General features: G+C 40.1%; 1 protein-coding gene across 1 annotated transcript; it reads right to left on the reverse strand.

The window, feature by feature from the left end:
• Positions 1 to 307: 307 nt before the first annotated feature.
• Positions 308 to 21,857, reverse strand: smap2 (small ArfGAP2). The gene is made up of 9 exons (XM_042506806.2): positions 21,409 to 21,857; positions 7,904 to 8,037; positions 7,010 to 7,174; positions 6,735 to 6,794; positions 6,315 to 6,372; positions 6,008 to 6,165; positions 3,912 to 4,092; positions 3,373 to 3,764; positions 308 to 2,631 (listed from the first exon to the last, which is right to left on the reverse strand). The coding sequence occupies exons 1-9, from the start codon at positions 21,512 to 21,514 to the stop codon at positions 2,506 to 2,508; spliced, it is 1,380 nt and encodes a 459-aa protein (XP_042362740.1). The 5' UTR covers positions 21,515 to 21,857; the 3' UTR covers positions 308 to 2,505.
• Positions 21,858 to 22,020: the final 163 nt, after the last annotated feature.

Raw genomic sequence — 22,020 nt, forward strand, 5'->3', positions numbered from 1 at the left:
GATCTGCTGTTACACTGCAGAGATGACACGTTGTCCTAATGTGATATTGCTCGCAGTGGAAAAAAAATGACTGCTGCTGTCAAACTGTTGCCTCAACTGCCACCGGATGAGCCAAAATCAAAAGAAATACCTGGAAGGAGTACACAAGTTTCTGAGTTGTGAAAGGCTGTACTGCTTATTTATTGGCAGCAGTTAGTTATCTTATTATGCCAGAGTATGTTCATTTATTTCTCTTTTAGCTCCTACCCGTCACATTGAAGATGGCAATCAACACCTAAGTACTCCCACAGAAAAACGGAGAGACAGATTATTTACACGATGGCTTCATGCATTTATTAGAATGAACATATTTAGAAATGCTTTCAGAAAAAATCAGGACACCGAGAGAGATGGCATGTGTGGGCGAAGTGTAGAAGGGTTAATTAAAACATTGATAGGTGACAGATTGTGGTCGTACAATCACTTTTCGCTTCACAATGTGGTTTGGCCAAATTGTAAACGCCCAAGAGTGACCTGAAATCCGTCAGCTTGGTCACAGTTTGTTCCTAATTTGACGGTAAGACAATAAACAGTTAAAACTTGGGCACAGGACGGGACGCTGCTGACCACAAAACATTCAAAAGACACGAGTGTACATTGCTGGACATAGTCGTAGAATATCAAAAACGAACACACCCCAGTAGGTGTGTGTATTCAAAGGAGTCCAGTACAGTCGAGAAACACATTCAAGGACGCACATTCATTGAGACATTTTGTTGGTCTTGGTTGGAGACATGTAGAGAGAAACATTCAGAGAGACACATTCGCATATCTTAATGGACATACAGTACATACAGTCAGAGCTAGATAAACATTCCCCTCATGCAATTCAGTGGAAGAATCTGAAACACGGCTGATCCCTTAAAGTTTGCTTTAGTCTCCTGCCACCTCTCTCTCAATCTTATTTACAGACATTCAACATGATTTGAGGCCTCTATTGTACAAGGTAGATTAACTCGAGGCGTGTGAGCGTTACCTCAACATTTACAAGCATGCAGGTGACTTGTTAATGTCCCACCCTTGCTGAGGACGTAGCACAGTGAATTAATATGCCCCAACATTCATAGTGTAAGAGCAGGTGTGTATTGTTAAAGGACTGCTGAATTGAATTTTCTACTCATCACTAGTTAAGTGGCTACACAGATGTAACAAAGCATTGGAATACTGTACAACCATAATAAAGCTAGCATTGATCTTTGGTCTTCCAAAATCCAGTTTCAGAATTTTTGACACTTAAAGTTGAGATTAGATATTGATTCTAAAAGAAGCCCTCTGTAAACTGAGTAGAAGACATCATAAATAAGGGCTGTTTAGGTAGGTTTTGCTGCTGCTTTAAATTATGAGACAGTAAGGATCTAACAACTAATCACCCAAAGGCTAATCTTCATTTAAATATTGTTGGACAGGAAGGATAACTTAAGTATTTAGGAAGGGGATACACTGCTTATATGAGATTTTACTATTTTAAGAACTCACAAATGAGGCTTATTTGTTAATGCCTTCCCTCTACTTGCAGCTCGAAGGTGTGATGATCTACGACATTCGCCTAGCCTAGCCTAGCCTAGCCTAGCATAGCTTGATGTTCCTCCAACAAGAAGGTTAACATAATTTATCATGATTGTCACCTTTAAGGTATCAAACTCTTAACGTCTGTGCACTGACTGAGAAAAAAATGTAGGCTAAATTTCCTCCCTCACAAATATGGTTGTGGCTTAAATAAAGCTGACTGTTGCATTCTGTTGTGAATTATTTGTAAAGATTAATCGTTGATGCTAGTTTAAAAGAATAGATTAACATTTTGGTTTGGCATAAACAGAACACTAATTCACTTTCATAGCTCCATTAGGCTATTTAATTGGACTGCTGTCCTCCCAGTATACAAGCGCCGGGTGAGAATCGATTTATTGACAAAAATATGCCCCTCATTTTAAGGAAAATGTGTCTTATTCCAGTAAACGATATTCAAGCACATCAACCAATTGAGTTAAGCTAGGCTAGGCATTGTGTTTTCTCAATTCTGATTCTGATCAAGAAAGAAAAACTCACTCAAAAAACCCAACTTTTAAGTCAAGCATGAGTTGACACCCACATACAGCAGAAGTGTGCGCAGACGATCGCACACAGAGGCGAGGTACAAAGAAAGACGTGTAGTCCAAACCATTGAACCTCTGAACCCTGTTGTCATGGTCATCATACCAAAGGTTTCTGAAGGCAAGCATGGAAATATGCGAAACATGGCCATGGATGGGTTGAGAAGGGGAAGCATGGGCAGAGAGGAGAGAGAAAGAGAGGTAGTAGTGGCTTCCCAAACGGTCGTCTTCTTCACACCTGTCTCCTCCTCCTTCTCCTCCTCGTCCCTTGCATTAGAAAATGTCTCCTGGAGAGTCTGATCCAGGGATTTCTACAACTCAGTCCCCCTCTCTTTTGTGGGTTAATGGCATTGCATCACTTCCTGGGTAGATGAGATCATTTCCAAACGTGTGCCGTCATGTGCGCTGAGCTTGGAGTTGTTGAGCCTCCCATTTGTTGACTACTGTATCCCATCATGCCATTGGTGTTGTAGAGATTCATACCGGCCATGTGCTGAGTCATCTGAGAGAAAAAAAACACATACTTTTATTAACAGTGGTGGAAAAAAGTATTCAGTCCCTTTACTTAAGTAAAAGTACTAATACCACACTGTGAAAATCTCTGTTATAAGCAAAAGTCCAGCATTAAAATATTGCTTGACTAAAAGTAAGTATAATCAGGAACATGTACTTAAAAAAAAGAAAAAAGACAGCGAGAACAAAAGAAAGAAACAAACAACACACCCAAAAACTACAAAATTATATTTAAAAATCATAGAAAAAACATAGAAGAAACTGGAAAACCCTCAATATTATTAATATTCTGGTAACACATAAATATTTTAGATAGTTAGCGATTAATTTTCTGTCATCTCAATCTGCTAAAAAAATTTAATCAACTTTCAGTTGTACTTGTATAAACTGTTTGGTCATTTGTTTCAAACAAAACAAAAATCTCAATTTGTTAAGTTACTAAAGATGTCTGATAAATGTAGTTAGTAAAAAGTACAATATTTCCCTCTGACTGTAGTGGAGTAAAAGCATAAAGTGATGTGAAAAGAAAATACTCAAGTGCAAGTACTTCAAATTTATACTTAAGTACCTTAGTAAATGTACTTAGTTACATTTCAACCCCTGGTTATAAACAGAAGTTTACTCCCTTTAAAATTCATATGATTCAAAACAAATGCACACACACACACACACACACACACACACACACACACACACACACACACACACACACACACACACACACACACACCTGGGTGAGGTTCCACTGTAGCTGCTGGGCATGTTGCACTCCATACACCTGCTGATGAGGTAAACCTCCAACCTGCTGCTGCCCCATCATCCCACTCTGCTGCTGTACCATCATTCCACTGTGCTGCTGTCCCATCATGCCCTGGGTCATCCCTGTCATGTAGGGTGACGCCATCACGCCACTAGGCTGGGCCATGACACCCTGTGCACCCATTACGCCATTCTGCTGTCCCATTATGCTGTTCTGTTGAACTCCAATCATGGCACTCTGTTGCTGGCCCATCATGGCCATCTGTGGTGTCATCATGGCACCACCCATTCCACCTGCCTGAGCTAAAGAATGGTACGATCCATATGGGTGTGTCGGGTATCCCATTTGGTTCATGTACAAGCCTGCGGAACATAATCACAGATGGAAAGCAACCGTTTTGGCAATTGGTGAGCAATTAATTCTCAAGTCTCTCTGATGAAAGGATAAACCCATTAAATCAAGACTTAAGGACACATGGAGAAAACAGCAGAAGGTTTTACAGTTCTCACCGTGAGCTGCCATACTGCTGGCGTGCACTGAGGGGGTGGAGGCGTACAGGGAGAGTATTGAGTCCTTGGACAGTTTCTTGACAGTACCCTCCTCTGCTTTAGGCGACGGACCCAGGAACAGACTGAGGTTTTCAGGCACAGAGGCAGTCACTCTGCTCTGAGGCATGGAGCTGGAAATAGGCTGGAGAGGAAAGACAAGGTGGATAAAGAGATGAAAAGAGGGTAGCAGAAGCCTGGAGAAGGTTGGGACAGTGATAGGATTGACAAAATGGCAAAATAACATGTACAAAGGCAGATTTCAACAAAAGTATGAGTGTACATTGCCACCATTGGCTCTATGAGGCTGTCTATAGGGAGAGTGGTGCTTTGGGCGACTTGCTAACTTTAGTATGCTAACATGCTCACAATGAAAATGCTAACATGCAGATGTTTAGCATGGATTTGTACAGACAACTTATACAGCATTGGGCTCCATAATCCTATGGAAGTTGCTCAGTTGTGCATGAAGCCAAAAAAGTTGGACTTTCTGTACTTCCAATGACCTGGATCTTGTGCATTGTAGGGCCCATAAAGCAAGTGATGGCCAGGTGGCTAACTACATTTATCCACTGATGTCTCTTTTACAGAAGCTTATGGGGAAAAAGTATTTTTTGGCCTAATGGCATCATGTGATGGACCCCAGAGTGGTCATTTCCCTGGTTTGATTCCTGTGTCAAACTGGCTTCAAAGCCTAGGAGCTTGTTGTTTAGCAGATATGTTCATCATCTTGGTTAAGCATATTAGCATGCTAACATTTTCTATTTAGCACTTTACAAAGTACAGCAAAGGTTGAAGATATCACAGTTCACCCTGTGGGGGGATATGAATGTCTGTATTTACTGGTAAGCCAGAGATTGCCTGACCCACCTGAGGGGAGGAGGATAAAACAAGCGCTCCTGCTTTGGAAGGCGCCACCTCCCTTAGGTGCAACTACTTCCCTTTGATGAGAGGCTCTACATGTGTCATGTAGGTTTTTGTATCTTTTCCATTTGATTAACCTTGTAACTTCACACTATTATTTGATGTTTGATTTATCTTTTTGATAAAAAAAAAAGGACAACATTTGAAAAAGCTGACTAATGCTGACAAAGGTCAACAGTGCAGGACACTCAGCAAAGTCTGTGGCGATGGCAAACACCCGGGTATGTTCTCTGCCTGATTGAAATGAAATACCTGTCGTTACAAGCAGACAGCGGTCATCTGTAACTGTCATTCAAAAAAGGTAAACAGGAAGACCGTCATTAATCTAGTTTACTTTTTGTTTTTATTCCTTAATTCTTTTTCTCTTTGTTCGCACTAAACTGACCTGCCACAGTAAATTCATTTACATCCAATATTAACAACATTTCACTTTTTACAAAAAAATGTCAACCTCATTTTCACACTAGAGAAAAAGTCAAGATCACAGAGTCTGTAGAATTCATTCTTTGAGGACCATAAGTGTTTGTTAAAAACTTTATGGCAGTCTATCCAAGAATTGTGAAATCATTTTAGTCTGGACCAAAGTGATGGACTGAGTAACACACTGACATTGGCATCCATACAAATTAAGGCTGTCAGTGTTAACACGTTTATTGCAGTACCATTAAGGATTATACATAGCGCGTAATTTTTTTCAAGTGTGTTATTCGCCGGCCAGCATTCCTGTCTTTTAGAGGCTGTACCGGGCTGAGTTTTAAAACTAGAGTGATTAAACTGGTATCATATAAAACCATAACACTGAAGAATCCGGCCGGGTCCAAGATGGTCATTTCACCATATCACTCAGACCTCAAGATATCTGAATGAAAATGGGTTGTGTGGGTACCCATGAGACAAGCCCACTTTATGCTAGTCCTATGCAGTTTTTGTTGTTACAATCTGGTAGAAACGTTTTTACCTTCTCAATATGGCCTTCAAAACTGAATTGAAAATGTGATTAAAAAAGGTGATTAATCGCAATTAACTTTTGAAATTCTGCGATTCATCCTGATTTAAAAATAATCGTTTGACAGCCCTGCTACAATCATAAAGGTTTTGTGGAGAGCAGAAAGTGTGCAGCATGTGCAGTGTCTTACCGTGGTTTTTGTGCAGGAAGCAGAGGAGGGTGCTGGCAGGGAGCTGAAGAGATCCAGTGCAGAGTGAGCCAGAGCTGGATTGGACACCGCTGGGCTCTCATTACTGTCTGGAACACATCCTCCACCATTAGACACTGCAGGACTTGGAGCTGGGGCATCTGATGGAGGGTAGATGGAAGCATGTTCTGATTATTTAAAATTATTCATGATATAAGCATAACCTGTCTATTCCTTTGACTACATCTTTATCTTCTATAATGTTAGTGTTTTCATATGTGTGTGTGTGTGTGTGTGTGAGGTACAATACCTAATCCAAGCAGGTCTGTAACAGACTGGGAATCTGTCTTGGGGCTGATGTCTTTTTTCTGTCACAACAGAAAAAGTCGATACAAGTAATGCAATCTGTCTGCACTGACAAATGAGCTTGAAGCCAAAATCCTTTTTTTCTGAAGACTCCCTGGTGGTGAAATGACCTTCCCACTCTAGTCAGAACATTAAAGTTACTCCCAGTTTTTCACCGCAGGCTGAAAATTCCTCTCCTCAAGGTGTACTTCCTCTCATGTCACATTATCCTCTGATTGACACCTTCCCTCCTTTTTCTTTACCTCTTAGTCCCCCTCTCCTTGTGCTTCATTCGCTTACTTTGCATCAACTTAATGTCAAAAAGAACAAACAATTACAGCACAAGATCAGTATCCATTAATGCTGCGACACAGACTGTACTCACCAATTTCATCTTCTCAAACACAACTGGTTCCTTGGGTATATTGTCACAGCTCTTTTCTTTCTGCACAGAGATAAAATGTTATTTGTTGAGCAAGCAGACAATTCAGGATGAGTGACCCTGCTCAAGAGATGGTAGATAATGGTGGTAGATAAAGAGACGAGACTAAAAAATAACTGTGTTATTCAAGGTTTTTTTTCTGCTGATCCTTTTTGAGACAAGCATAAAGCATGTTTTTCTGTGTGTGTGTCGGTATGTGTGTTTATGTGTAGACTCACCCTGAGCATCTGGATGTCAATGACCTTATCCATGTACTTTTTCTTGTCATACTTGTCCCTGATGAAGATCTCTGCAGACTGGTCTGTCTCTGGGCGCTGGAAGCACTCAGGTAAGAAAGCCTCATAGAGACGTTTGGCTTTGGCATTTCCCATCTCCTGTACACACTGATGCCACCAAAACACAGCGAGCCATGTCACACTGTCACACTCAGTCTCATAAAGAGAGATACAATACACAAGGTACTATTCCTGCTCATAAAATAGTGTGAATTCTTATTGTAGATGTGGAGACAGGAGAAAAAATAAAGAAATGCTGACTGTAGAAAAATGATCACACTGGGAAGCATAATGCTGACTGTTATGCCTATCACACCCAGACAAGACGAGCTGCATACTGATGAGAAAGTGTCTATTTCCTCTTCTGTATGTGAGCATGGAAGTGAAATCCCAGACAGAGAGTTGCAGCAACCAGAATTTTTTTTTTTGATTATCAAGAAACTCTTAATTTATCCTGCTGTCAGATATAGAAATACTGATCCAGCAAACAACCATATCTGACAAGGGTTTCTTAAAAAAATGTTGGTATGATATTTAAAAAGTCTATTTATAATGCAGCCCACAATTAAAAGTGTAATTTTATTGCTCCCCCACCACAGCTATCGCTACTGCGCAGAATCCAGATGGCAACGTCCGTATCTCAGTTATTTTAACCTCACTTAAGCATAGTGGGGTTAAGTGGGGACACGTCGTCTATCCTTATATAGTCTATGATGTCAAGTTAGTCATCATGTACTGTATCACATTTTCTAAGAAAACCATGTACTATGTGTAGCACATTAACACGTAGTAAATTTCTCCATTTTGAATCTCTGGTTTTGCAGAGTGACCGCTGACCTGGACCTGCTCCTGTGTCCACTGGTCCAGATTGACAGACTTGACTTTGGAGATGTGGACTCCCAGGTTTCGATGGATACCTGCACAGCGGATACAGATGAAGATGCCCAAATTCCAGGATGCCCATCTTGGACCTAGTGGAGAGGAAAAAGGTAATGTTTAAAGATTACACCCAAAAAATCATCTCTGTTCGTGAAACTTGCATATTCAAGAGTCACCTGTACGTCTACACCTTTGTCTCTTCTACTATGCACAGATCTATGAATATTCAAATTTTGACTTTTTGCTCATTTCTCTCCACAACATCAGAGATGTGATGAATAAAAACAACATGAGCCTCCAGCTAAATGATGTTAAACAGCTACATGCTTAACAGCTAATAATGTCTTGCTAGTCTAAGATAAACCTTGTCTTCCAGCTCTGACAAGTTATAGTGAAACTTAATTTGCAAATACTAATATGTAGCTACATCTGACTCTCATTGCAGCATTATGCTGATGATATGGAAAGCATAACCTTGGGTCTTTTAAAGTAGTTTGATGGCAGAACAAAAACGAGTAAAAGAGATGGAGAGTGAGTCTATAAGTATAGCAGACAGGTAGAGTAAGCAGGCGAGAGGATTGGGTGGAGAATGATGAGAAAAACTCTGATTAATTTTAGTCCAATTATAGAAGGACAAGCCTGAAATTCAATTATGAGTTTGAATTCAGCTGGGAACTCATCTAATCCAGTGTAAGTCATTTGGTGTCCTGACACATAATGGGATCCAATAGGAGAGTTAGCCTACATAACCGAGACTGAGAAGAGAGAGGGGGAGTAGAAAGTAACACAAACACACACACACACACACACACACACACACTCTGGATACCTGCAGGGATGATTACTCATTTGGTCATGAGCCTGTGTGTGTGGGTGTGCGGTTATCTGAGTGGGCCATTTTGTCCATCTTGCTGCCATTTCTATCTTAGTGCTTACATGTGAGTATTGCGTGCCCCATATTCACCCCCATGCTCTGTAGGTTCAAGCTTTAAATCATGTTGTGTGTGCCTCGCTGTCAGAGATCCTTGCCCGAACAATTTTGAGAGGGGGTGAAATAAAAGCAACACAGTCAGGCTATTTTTCTGCTGAAATTATGCAACCGTCCTCTTCAGAGAATACAGTCAGCTTCAAAGAGAATACTGGTGCTCCTCTTTCCCATCTCTCCTTACATCTCCCTCACTTCTTGCCCCTCCTCCTGCTCTCTTTCCTCCATCTCTTCCTGCTCCCCCTCCATTGCTCGCTCTAGTTGGCTAAACCTCTCTGTTATGAGCCCTTGCTTGCAACCTTGCTTCGAGTTGATGTACTGTGGCCTTTATGCCACTAGATGGAAGAGGAGCTTTCAATTTGAGTTTCCTGTCTGGGAAAGTGGCCGTGCAGTGTTAAAGGAAGGCCATTGTATGCAAATAAAAGAGGAAGCTGAGTTTCGGGAGAGAAAACATGCAAAACCTTCCTCTTTGTGGCAGCTGTGGAAACACTGTGTCTTGGTGCAGAGTCAAATAATAGCCTCTCGTCTTGGTTGTATCCTGACCTATGAATGCTAAATCATTTTGTATCAAGGAGGAAATTATCAGACTGGCTCTGTTTTTTATTCTGGGTTGCATAGTTTGCAGACTACATTTTCAAATTAGGAAAGGAAACAGGGTACCCACAGATCCTAAAAAAAGTCTTAAAAGGCAGTGAATTCAATCTAAAAATAAGGCCTTGGTATTAAACTGCCTTAAATTAATTTTTCACGTAGAGACTGAGAAACATAAAATTGCCCAGAAATAGGCAACCAGAAACGTAAGGTATTTCCAACGTTGGTAAATCCAATACATACCTTTATGAAAATATAAAATGTTTATTATATTCTATGTGTTCCACTCTAAAAAAAAAGGGTTGTTTTTTTAAACATTTGATGCAGACAATCTAGTTTTTCACTGGACCAAAAAAAAGTCATTTTATTTTACAATAAACATTTAGGCAAAATTAAATTGTCCTTCTTTAGTTATGGTTAGAAAATTGGTCTTAAACTAATTCCAATTGGCATTAAAAAAATGTCTAAAAATGTCTCAAATCTACCTTGCCTTAAGCTGCAGGAAACCTGGGAAAGACATCAATGGGCAAAATTGCAAAGAGAGCAAATAACAACAGAGGGTCACCAGACAGACAGAGACTGTCCATCACCCTGACCGTCTGGCTGCAGCATTAGCTGTCATGCCGGCTAATAGTAGAATTACTCTGCAAAGCCTGCTTAACCGCTGTAAACACTGCATGGTGCAGGCAGAGAGGAAGAAAGAGATTGTCAATTGTGTTGAATCCCCTGAACACTGGAATTAGTTTGTCCTTCTCATCCTTATTCTCATGCTCCTCTGTGTCCTGGCCGCCATTTCTTATCTCTCTCATTCACCACCGCTGCCTCACTCCTGCTCTCCCCTGTCCGTCCATATCTCTCTCTCACAGTTCTAATTCTCCCTTTCTATTACATTCTCCACCCTCACTTTCTGGGGTTTGGTCCACATGCCACCACAGTTGCTTTTTTTGTTTTGTTTTTATCTCTCTTTAGCCAGGCTCGTGGAGTGGCTCTAGGGGTGGTAATGTCGGTCGGTTGGTCCACTGCTTTAGTCCAGACTGAAATATCTCAACAGCTACTGGATGTGATACAGATATCCTTGGTGCCTGGAGAATGAATCCTTTTGACTTCAATGTTCCCCTGCCTTTTCCCCCAGCACCAGCACGAGTTTGACATTTTGTGTTTTTTAATGACAGTAGTGGAGTGCCCATTCATGCCTCCTCAGAGCAGGCAGATTGCTTGGCCTGTAGTATTACTGATTGTAGCTTTCTCAAAAAGCGCTCATACAAACAACCAAGCTACAATGTCCAAGTGCCAAAAACTGCGGTTCCTCTAATGACCACTTGAGGCTGGCTCCAGATGAAGAAAAAAGAAGTTTACAGCCTCGTACAAAAAACAATTGTCTCTATACCTAATTTCAACATTCATGGCAACTGTACAGAGGGTGAATTTTTATTTTTATACAGCTCACCCGTTTACATTTTATTAAGGATTAAGTTTATATGTATATGTAAGGTTGAGGCTGCTTGAGTGACAGAAGGCATGGCTGCAGTCTGTGAGTCAGATCCACCCCTTGATCCTCCACAGCTCCACCCTCTTATCCAAATATGGTCACTTCTGGCTCCAAAACCCCAAGGTGCTGATGGCCAAAAAGACACACTTCAGGCTCCAAAAACAGCTATAGATTTATTATGTTACATAATAAAAAATAATTATAAATAATAATTTTAAATACAGCTTCATTTCGAATCAGGTGTATTAGTCGCTTGCTTTAACAAAAGCACTGCGTTCATACAGTAGAGCATGAATTCAATTAGAGGAAGGATTTTGCCAACAGAAGTTGAATTAAAATGTTTACTTCTCTAACAAAACCACCTTAGAAATTGAGCCTATAATATACTTGAAGAAAAACAAGGTCTTTTTAAAAAAATAAAATAAAATAAATAACTTAAATGATTTAAAGAACTAAATCCAGTTTTTTCCTTCCCTCTCAATTGTTCATTAGTCTGCCTGTCCCTTCCTCCCTTCCTTTCCCATTTTGTGGTAAGTAACTAAAATGCTTAGGGGACATGTGAAGTAAAAGTGAACGTTAATAGAAATTTAAAAACTCCAGTTAAGTACAGATACCACCAAAAAGATACTCATGTCATGTGACAAGGTAATTGTGCTTTATTACATTACATGGTTAATTTCAAGTTAAAACACACCCAAGTCAGATATACTTGCGGTCAGAAACAAAGGTGAAATACTTATAATGAGCCATGTTAGACTCAAAAATTGCACACTGCCATATATTTCTTTCAAAACCGTGTTGGTTCATGTGTCCAGCGGAGTAAGCATGTCTAATCCGCTTACGACAGGGTATTATGAATGTTTGGAGTCAGGTGCTCAGGTGTGCACAGGAGTGTGCTGTCCAGATGATCCAAGAAAGAGGCAGCAGGTCAGAGCTGAAGGTTAGTTATTTCAAGTGAGTCACACCTGCACACTGCACCACAGCAGTCTCTTTGGTTCTGGTCAATGCAGAGCCTGAGTAAGAATCCACATACAGCATGTCTGTCCAGCAACAATGCACACCTACAGGTACTTTGAACAGATATAGTAGAGAGAGAGTAGGAGGGATAGACTTCTAAAAAAGGAAGGAAAGATTGAACAAACAGTCTCTGCAAGTCGCATGGATTGCAATGTACATTTCTCCACAGTTTAGTAAGAACGATGAACAAACTTACTCTTCTCTTTTTGTCATCAAATGACAAACACCTGCGTTTGAGGCACAATTAAATGCTCAAAGTTTGACTCATAAATCCACAGTTTTTATAGGGCAAACTACCCTTGAGTAAAATGTTTGCATATGAGATTGATGAATCACCCTGGCAAAATAAATGAGTGTGGTTGTGGTTGTCAAACATGCAGCTTGAAGCACATCAGGGGAGAAGAAGGCAGAGCCGGGGCGAGAGCCAAAAACAGAGGCAAACAAGAGGGGATTTTTTATCGTCATTAAATGGCGGACTATAGCTGTTTGATGGCCTGCTGGGATGTACAGGGGGTATGACGAGCAGCCAGCGAGCGCAAACAGAGATCTATAATGAACCTCTCTGTCACTCACCCACACACATTCATATGTATTACAACACTTGTGAGGACATTTAACGGCTACATTCATTTTGTAACCTTCAATGTTTCTCCCTCCAGTACATTTCTAACCATTAGTCCTTTCGATAAACAAAATGTAAAATTCAAAGGCACAATCAGTGTAATTGCAAGTTTTTGGTTAGTAATTTCCATTTAAATTGACATTTTTATAGTTTTTTTTAATTACATGCTATATAGTTTCAGATTTTGTATGCATTTTATTGACTTTCAATGTTGCCATTGATTTCCATTCATTCCCATATAGTATGGAATTAGCAAACTCTTGGCTATATATATATTATATATATATATTATATATATTATATATATATATATATTCTTGTCTTGCTGTTTTATGGTTTGACACTGCTGTGGCTAGGTTTAGGCACAAACAGCACTTGGTTAGGGTTAGGGAAGGATCGCGGGTCTGGCTAAAACGATCACTTAAAACATGCAACATGTAATCTCATGGAAGTTTTGTGCAAAGCTGGGGTTCACAAGACTGTGAAATTGGAAATGAAAAAAATGAACTTCAACAACTTGTTATGAAAATGCAATTTTGTTTAAAAAAACAAATAATACAGACTTAAAGGTCCAGTGTGTAGGATTTTGGAGGATATATTGGCAAAAATTGAATAATAATAATTATTATTATTATAATGCGTATGCATATGTTGTCTTTACTGTATAATCACCTGAAAATAGGAATTGTTGTATTTCGTTACTGTAGAATGAGGCATTTACATAGAAAGCGGGTCCATGGAGATCTTCACTACCATCACTAATGACATGTTTCTACAATAGCCCAGAATGGAAAAAACAAACACTGGTTTTAAATAGGGTCAATGGGATTTTCCACAATTCTTTTCTGGCCACTGTAGCTACCAGCCCCTGCACAACAGGACGAACAACATTGGAAAAACACTGTTTTTTAATGTGAAACAGATTGATTCAGAGTTTTTACCGATTTTAATCACCTGGTCAGTTTGATTTGGAGAGGAAAAGACTACTGTGGATATTTCAGCTCCTGTTTAAAACCTCCTGAACAATGAAGAGGAATCCCAACTGGGAGTTCAGGCCTGGTGGGGAGCTAGTTTCAATCAGCCATCCTCACGGCTAGATGCCACTAAATCTTACGCTATGCTCCTTTAATGTTCACACTGAATAATTATACAACTAGAGCCTGCCAACAGATTTTCATACCATACAGAAATAAATGGAGATCAGTGGCTGCCTGGAAGGTAACCCTAAACTGGGAAGAATTTCTCTTATTTATCAAACCTATAAGGATATTAATCATCTTAAATATGTAAATAGAATATTACAAACCACTATCATGAATTAACACACATTTACTACATTGTTCCCCAAGATTATTTAGAGTAGACTGTTCTGTTACTGAGATTTATTTCTGCTTAGACCTCTGTTAGTTTGTTGGACAGTAATCTGGGTTGAGAGAGTATAGCATTAAAGACCCTGAGGAGAGTGAACAACAAAAGGTTTTTGGCTGTAAAAGCACATTTGACTGATACAGGAAGTTAAGATTTTTGGCCGGTTTTCTTGTTGATGAGTTGCTTTTACTACTTGATCTGGAAATGCCTTTTTTTAAAAGAAGCAATTCAATCATGTCCGGCATAACATAAACATAGGTACCTGTTAATTTAGGTTTTGTGGTTCCAGCAATTTGATATTGGTTTGTTGATTGTAAGAGGCTATCTGGTAACCTGGACTCTGGCATTATTACTAGCTAGGACAACAAAGAAAATAATATCCCTTTTCCAACAAAATTAGCACATACACAAGCTTTTTTTTAAACACAAGTAAACCTGCTAAAATTGGCTATATACTTCTTTTCCATTCCAAGTATAGCAGAGCTGTGTACACGGCTCTGCAGCTGATGAATGTACCTATCTGTGTGTGTGGGTTTTTTTTTCTTTTGACACCACAGACAAGTCTCTCTTTCATATTAAATGCCAACTACATTTAGATCAATGTTTAAGCACTGTTTAGTTGGAGCTACCAGTAAGTAGTCGTGGCCCATCATTGTATCTCGCCTATTAAGGAGCTAAAATTAGCATGTTCACCTGGGTGTTGTATTTCCATCGATGCCGATCAGAGCTGGAGGCGATAAATACCTGTGACTACTGCAGAGTCACTGGACGTGGGTGTGAATGTCGAATTTAATCTTTCCCATTACATCAAAAAGCTAGATGTTAGCGGGTGTTAGCATTTTTTTTTGGCAGTGGAAAAGCATCTCAAGTCTTGGAATTTACCGTGTCATCCTTGACATTTTCGTAGTTGTATGTGATGCTGTCCTTCTCATAATGTCAAACAAAGTAAACAAAATAACAGAACTAGACATTAGCACACATAATAATAGCGTCTTACATCCCAAGCATGTTTTTCTGACACACACCTTTGGTGACACGCATAAGTGTACGTGTTACACACAAATATATGTGTTCATACACCAACTGAATTTCTCTCTCTCACACACACACACACACACATACACAAGCAGGTGGATATGGCTCATTAGCCTATATCCCACAAGGATAAACGGTGCTCTCTGCACGCATCCAGTTAATCCCACAGAGCCTCAGTCATCACTGGATCCTACACCCTCCTACACCACCACACAAACACACACTCGTGTATATAAACACGCTTGTCCCATTCTTCTGCCCCTCAGCGTCTAAACCCATCCAGAAACCCTTAGGCCTCCCAGTGACCTAGTCCCAGTCTGAGCTAAGCAGATGGACCCCTATTGATAATTTACTAATACACTCCCACCATCTGCGTTAGTATCACGACTGTGATCTTGCAGGTGAGTCACTGAAGTTGAATGGGTTATACACCAAAAGATGAGCAAGACATGTCATCACTTTGAGCTTTAGATTCTTCTCAAAACACACATCTTTAGACTTGATTTTACGCATCATTTCATCTTATTACTGATATTGTTTGTACTCTCTGTAGTCATGTCTATTATTTCTGTAATGTTAGTGTATTCCTGTATTGAGCGTGCATTGTTGTGTTGTTTATTTTTTTGAGAGTAAAATACAAAAGTTTCTTTACAGTATTGTTTTTTTTTACCATTTCACACATTTTTCTGTTACAAACAGCTGTACAAGGCTTGACATTTCATGCAAAGTTGCTGATTACCTTTTACGCCATCAAACCAATGTACTCAATGTTTCAAAGGTTTAAATGCTTACGAAAGGCATCTAAAATCAGCACAAGAAAACTAATGCCAATCAAGGTTTCCAAGGGTTAACAGGTTACGTATATTCACAGCATTATGCTATAGACTCTACCACTGTGCCATCCTCTCATTGGTACTGTGAGACTGTGAACTCCAGCCAGGGGACACACACAGCCAATCACCTCCTTGTTTCAAGGGAAATCCCTGCTGGCTTTTGACTGGATAAGATTAAAGGGTTTGAGAGGAGGGGAGAAATAGGTGGTGGTGGTGGAGGATGGCATGATATCACCAGGTGATATCTCCACGGCAACAGGGGCCCGGTGTGCATGTAAACACAGGTACAATAGAGACAATAAAGTAGGGAGGCTTTTATGCAAACACACGTGCACACATGCGCGTGTACGCAGCCCCTTGAGACTGAGGCCAGAGGTAGAAGCATCGACCACATTATCCACCTGCCTCACCCTCTCTCCACCATCTCTTCATTACTTCCTGGCAGTGCTGGGGATTTACAATAGAAGTGTCACATTGTAACCAAGTGATAAACAAATACAACAGCATGTCATGTGGTACAGACAGGAGAAACAGGAAGTTGGGCGGCACAGGCTGCAAACTGCAGTCAAACAGCAGAGATACAGCTCTGATTGTGATGACCTAATAGAATTGTTAATGCGTTTTTGTGTGTTTCCATGTGCTGGTGTGAGCACTCGCTTGGCTCCACACATCTCGCCACTTCCTCTTCAATCACCCAGAGGGAGGAAGGTGATAAATGCACAGTAATCTATGTCAAAGCAAACAAGATTAGGCCAAACCCCATCACAAGCCATATGGCCTAAAGCCTGACTTGAGAGAGGGAAGGGGAGAGGACAAAGGCTTTAAAGGTATGCGCATGTGTGCGCACGTGTGTGATCCTGTGAGAGTGTGCGTTTGGAATCTAATGCAGAGAAACAGATTCTAGAAAAAGTGCTAATTAGGAACGAGGTCAAACACCTCTCTCCAGCTAACAGTGTGGGCTTATTTGCACAGTTACATGAGTGAGTGATGTGTGACCTTTTCATCGGTATGGAGCTGTATGTTGTTACATGGTTAAATAATAAATGCAATACATACTTGACAGAAAACATGCTTTAGATTCGAGCAAAAGGTCATAAACAATCAGAGGAATTGTCACTTTAGGATAAAAGCTTGAGCTACAGTGTCTTTTGAGTGTATGGTTGCTATTTTCTCCCCTAACCCCTAATCCCATCTGCAGTCTAATTAGACCAGTCTGTTGCACCGTGAAGGCACACCAGTCAAACAAAAAAGCAATGCACAGGCATGCTTGATGACCACGTGTTTGAGTGTGTGAGAAAAAGAAAAAAGAGATTTGATAGAATCAAAGACAACAATAAAACCTAAATGATTAGCCACATGTCCCAGATTTGTTCCAGAAAAGCTTCACAAATATAATTTATTTTCCTCTGCTTTTCTGTCAGCTGTCTTGGAACAATCACGTCTTTAGAAAGGCTGCAAGAGCCTGATCACAGTTTGCTTTTTTAAATTGACTTCTGAACAGTCACAAGTGCATTTGCCTGAAGTCTAACACTTCTGCAGTCCTATTTATATCTTATTAAAAAGACCATCCAAAGGCCATAGGCACTGAAACAAAACTTGTTTTGTGAAAAGAAGCATTCACATTATCCTGCTGACGTCTCCAATTTGAATCCAACTCAGACCTTGACATCACGTGTCATCTCAACAAAGCACTTCATACATCTTGCCGTTGTGTTTGCACTGTGCAAGGTTTGATGAAACTTCGTTTCACCTCAAATGCAGAAGTTGGATTTTTGTATTTTAACAGGAAAATTAAGCAAGAAAACGAAACAAACAAAAAAATGGAGGAAAAAGAAACTATCACAGAACATATTAAAGATCAGGCAGATGATATTTGCATTTAAAACTGATTAACTTTTTGACTAACTACACATTGTGGAAAATAGATTTCACATTGTTCTGTAGCTTAATCTTAAAGAGTTATTTCCCTGCTTGACAGGGGGTATTTTAATAAAACTGAGCTGTTGATGCAGTGGAAAGATGCAACATAACCAGAGACAACAGAGAAACAGAGTTGTGTCATTTGCCTTTTCCTTAAGAGGTAGAAAACCTACAATGACCAGAATGCAGTGCACCTCACCAGACCAATAAATATTCCCCCTGGTGGGTGGCGTAATACAAGCTTGGCTGTTTTTCCACAGGAAGCAATACAGCAGCAACCATTCTCAGCTTACAGTTAAACAGTAAGCTAAAATGGGTTTCAGACAATATTTTAGGTGAGATATAGAAAATGCAAAAACAGGATTTTTTTGTTCATACTTGATCAGCGCTGCTTGTTTTACAATTTGATCTATTTTTTCAGCCACAATTTCTATAATACTGGAAACAGTAAGGCACATGCTTCATGTTCACAAACTCTCATATTACAGCCAAACAGTGAACTAAAATATGTTTCTAAACACATTTTAGGCAAGAAATAGAAGACTCTTGGTTTATATTTGATTAGCAAGGCCTAGTTTTACAGTTTGACCAGAGTTTGAGACTCTTTTTCTCTCTCCATATCTATACTGTTTGTGTCCATGGTTTAAAAGGTTTAAAATTCTAAAAGTTATCCATTTAACCTTTTAGTTGACTTTAACCATAGGCTATGGCGCTGTATTTGTTATATTAGGTTACATAGATTTTCACATCCAATGAAAAATCTCTCTCTGTACAAGTATGTTTTTTTTCTGCAGCCAGCTGACCTGCTTAGTGCTTCTGATGAAATATCAGTGATGCCAGCAATCCAGGTCATTTTTACCTGAATTTGGCAGCTTTGTGAAAGAGATACAAAGACTTAGTATTGAGAATGAACAGCGACACAGGCAGACACATAGAGAAATTAAAAGGAGACACAGAACAAGCACTCGGGGTTTAGCTCACTTACTGGAGGTAAAAAAAACAAAAAAAACTGCCTGCACCAGTGTTCCTGTCTACATCAGAAATGTTTCTGTGCACGAAGCCAAAGTAAAGATAACTTATTGATTTTTGACTGAGTGTGCTTTGTACACATCAGGTTTCTCTGCTGTTGTTTGCTTGTCCATTTGTCTGTTTGTCTCTATCTGTCTGTTAAGGATGCAAATATGGATCTGAGCCTGAAAGCAACACCACAGAATACATCTTAATCCCAGTAAAATATGGGAAGCTGCTTACTCTTATCATTCATAAAGTTTTCATGAGGAATCCTGAGGGCGTCCCCTCCGCGACAGACTGCAGGGATTCAAGCACATTCAGGGCCCTCACTTGAGAATTTATGAGTGAGGTGGGAGCAGTGGCAGCCATGTGGAAGTGCAAACGTGACATGCAGCTTCCCTGTTGAATCAGTTTGCGGGCACAGTATGTGGAGAGGCCAATCTCATCAATCTCAGCAGCACCAGTGACACTGAGTTACATCAGAACCAGTTTGGAATCTAGCACATAGGTATCAAATGGGCTAATACTAAAACAGGTTATCAGCACTGCATATTTTTGAAAACATGACATAACTTGCAAGAAACAAGCCATTTTGTCAAAAAAAGATGTAAAAACGTTACCATAAGTAGCCTATAATTCCTGTGAATTAACACAGAAGAGTTGTCCCTAGGAGCAAAATGCTGATTTTCTGTATATGAAACTTAAACTCTATGGACCTATAGTGGCACACAGGGATGTATTACTTAAGTTTACCGGGGACAGGCCCAGGGGCCCAAAGTGTCAGCTCCACCTCCCTTGACAAGCACAAGGTCACTTGAAGAGACACATACTGACCAGAAAGAGACTCAAAATGACCACAAAGAAGCAAAAAATGGCTACAAAGAGACACAAAACGGAAGCTAAACAGCTCAAAAGTCTGTCTTGCTCTTATATCTTACAAGTGTGGTGGGGCCTCCTCCATCAGCCTTTTGTGCCCAGGGGCCCATTGTCTCGTAATCCGCCCATGGTAGCACATGTATGTATGTGTACATCTTACAGCACAGACAAAATAGAGTCTTTGACAGACACAAAACGAAGACAAAATGCTGGAGAATTGGTTTGTTGACTCTATCTCCAACTCAGTGTATTTGTGACCAAAACAGCAGTGTTTACCTACCAGCATGGCAAAACAGGTTGAGCAAATAGCTGATGGCATAGTTCAAGGCCTCATTGTGGCTACAAACATGAACATGCACAAACACCCAATTGAGTGTCTGGCTATAACATGAGGATCAGTGAGACGTCACTACAACCAGTTACTTAATTCATTGTAACAATTACACCATAAGTAATTATTGACAGACTTGCAATGTCTCTGTATAATTCCATTAAAATGTGAGAATACTGTACTTGGAAAAAGCAGTTGTGCTTCAACAATTCTCAGTGGAGTGCTAAACCCCAGATCCAGTGAGCTTTTTCCCAAAAATTGAAAAGAAAGCACATCTCAAGTCTTCAAGTCAAGGAAGACAAAATACTCACATTAAACTCATTTATTTGGCTGTAGTTTAGTCCTAGCTAGCATTTTTTGGTTCTAAAAATGTTCTGAGAATGGTACAATGCAACCAATGCAAAGTTTTGGTAACAGCAAGTTGTCTTAAAGTTCCCAGAATGTCCCTCTTAAAGTTAACATGTTAAAATGTTGTTTTTTTTATAGTTAGCATATCACATTACATTACATTTTCATTGACAAAAAGGTCTGTAATCTCAGTCATCAATAATATGTTCTGTATGTTGCTTTGAACATGTTCTTCCTATGTTCTCATGAAACATTGTGGGAACACTTTATAAAAGAACATTCTGTGATTTGTCACCTCTCAACATCACCAAAACATCCTCAGAGCGTTGCAGTACGTCTTAGTTATCATTTAACCTTAAAGGAACATTATTTCAAACGATAAGCATCCTTAAAATGTTCTTTGCACATTATATTAAAATGTTTTCTTTAAAACATTATTACATCTTGTAGGTAATGTTAGCCAATGTTGTGGGAATGTTTCCTGCTAGCTGGCAGTGATGTGAGCCAAATAAATAAATGAAATGTGAGTATTTTGTCCTCCTTGAGTTGAACACTTTTTTTTTCTTTTTAATGAGTGATCTCAATGTGATAATGTTTTGTTGAGAGTTGCCCCATATGCCCACAGACTGCAGGAACAGTCTGTTCAGGGTGACTCAAAGTCAGTGTGCATGTCTGCTGTGGTTTTCATACAGGAAGCCTCAGGTGTCTCACAGTGGTCCCAGCTGCTCACCCTGCAATATAGTTGTCCAATTCTTATTATCAGAAAACATCTTTTTGGATGAATTCTTCATGAAATCTGTATCTATTGTACCTGGTTATTACATATACCATATGACTTGGTGGCATGATGTGGCAGCATGCCATGCTCCAGCCTTGTGAGGATGTGGCCCCGTGTCTTGCACCATAGTACAACGTAATTGGTCGAGGGCTGATGAATGCAACGCCGCATTTTCTAGCGTAGTAAACGAGCAAGAGGGGTCGATTCACGCTCTGTCCATTAGAAAGCATGGGCAAACAAGACATATGTAATCACCTACCTTTTGATTCGCAGTCAGCGCAGTATTTATTCTCCTCCAGCGCCAATAAAGAGTTGAGGACAGTCTGGTATCTGTCAACGTCTTTCACAGATTTGCCCGTCATCATTGCACTAGTCCACCTCCTCCACAGCCCCTGCAGTCCGTGGCCCGGCTTTAGTCAAATAGCCTCTTCTTTGACAAAATTAAAGCAGGGTGTGCAGAGCCGATGCGATCCGTCAGTTCCTCCTCCTCCTCCTCCTCCTCCTCTTCTTCGATGTAGAGCAGGGCGAGTTTGTTTCACCAAGATGGGATGACTGCCTCTCAGCCAACCAGCATGCGGGTTATTCGAGGTACAATTACTAATACTAATCGAGACGTAACGTGGAGGAAAACACCATGTGATTGTCAAGCCTCAAAATACAGCCAAATGTAAGATCGACTTTAAAGCGCATCTGTAACCTATCTCTGCATGGTACTGACTCCTTCAGCTCTCGCTCTCTCTCTCTCGCTCTCTCTCACACACACACACACACGGGCCACACACACTGATGCGCGCGCACATGCTAAATGATACATTTTCATTAAAATACAGCTGCAAAAGTGTAAATAGTTACTGCATTAGTCTATATGTTT

The sequence above is a fragment of the Plectropomus leopardus genome, chromosome 17, assembly GCF_026936395.1.
Source record: "Plectropomus leopardus strain MGB_pleo_1.0 chromosome 17, ASM2693639v1, whole genome shotgun sequence".
Lineage (NCBI taxonomy): Eukaryota > Metazoa > Chordata > Actinopteri > Perciformes > Serranidae > Plectropomus > Plectropomus leopardus.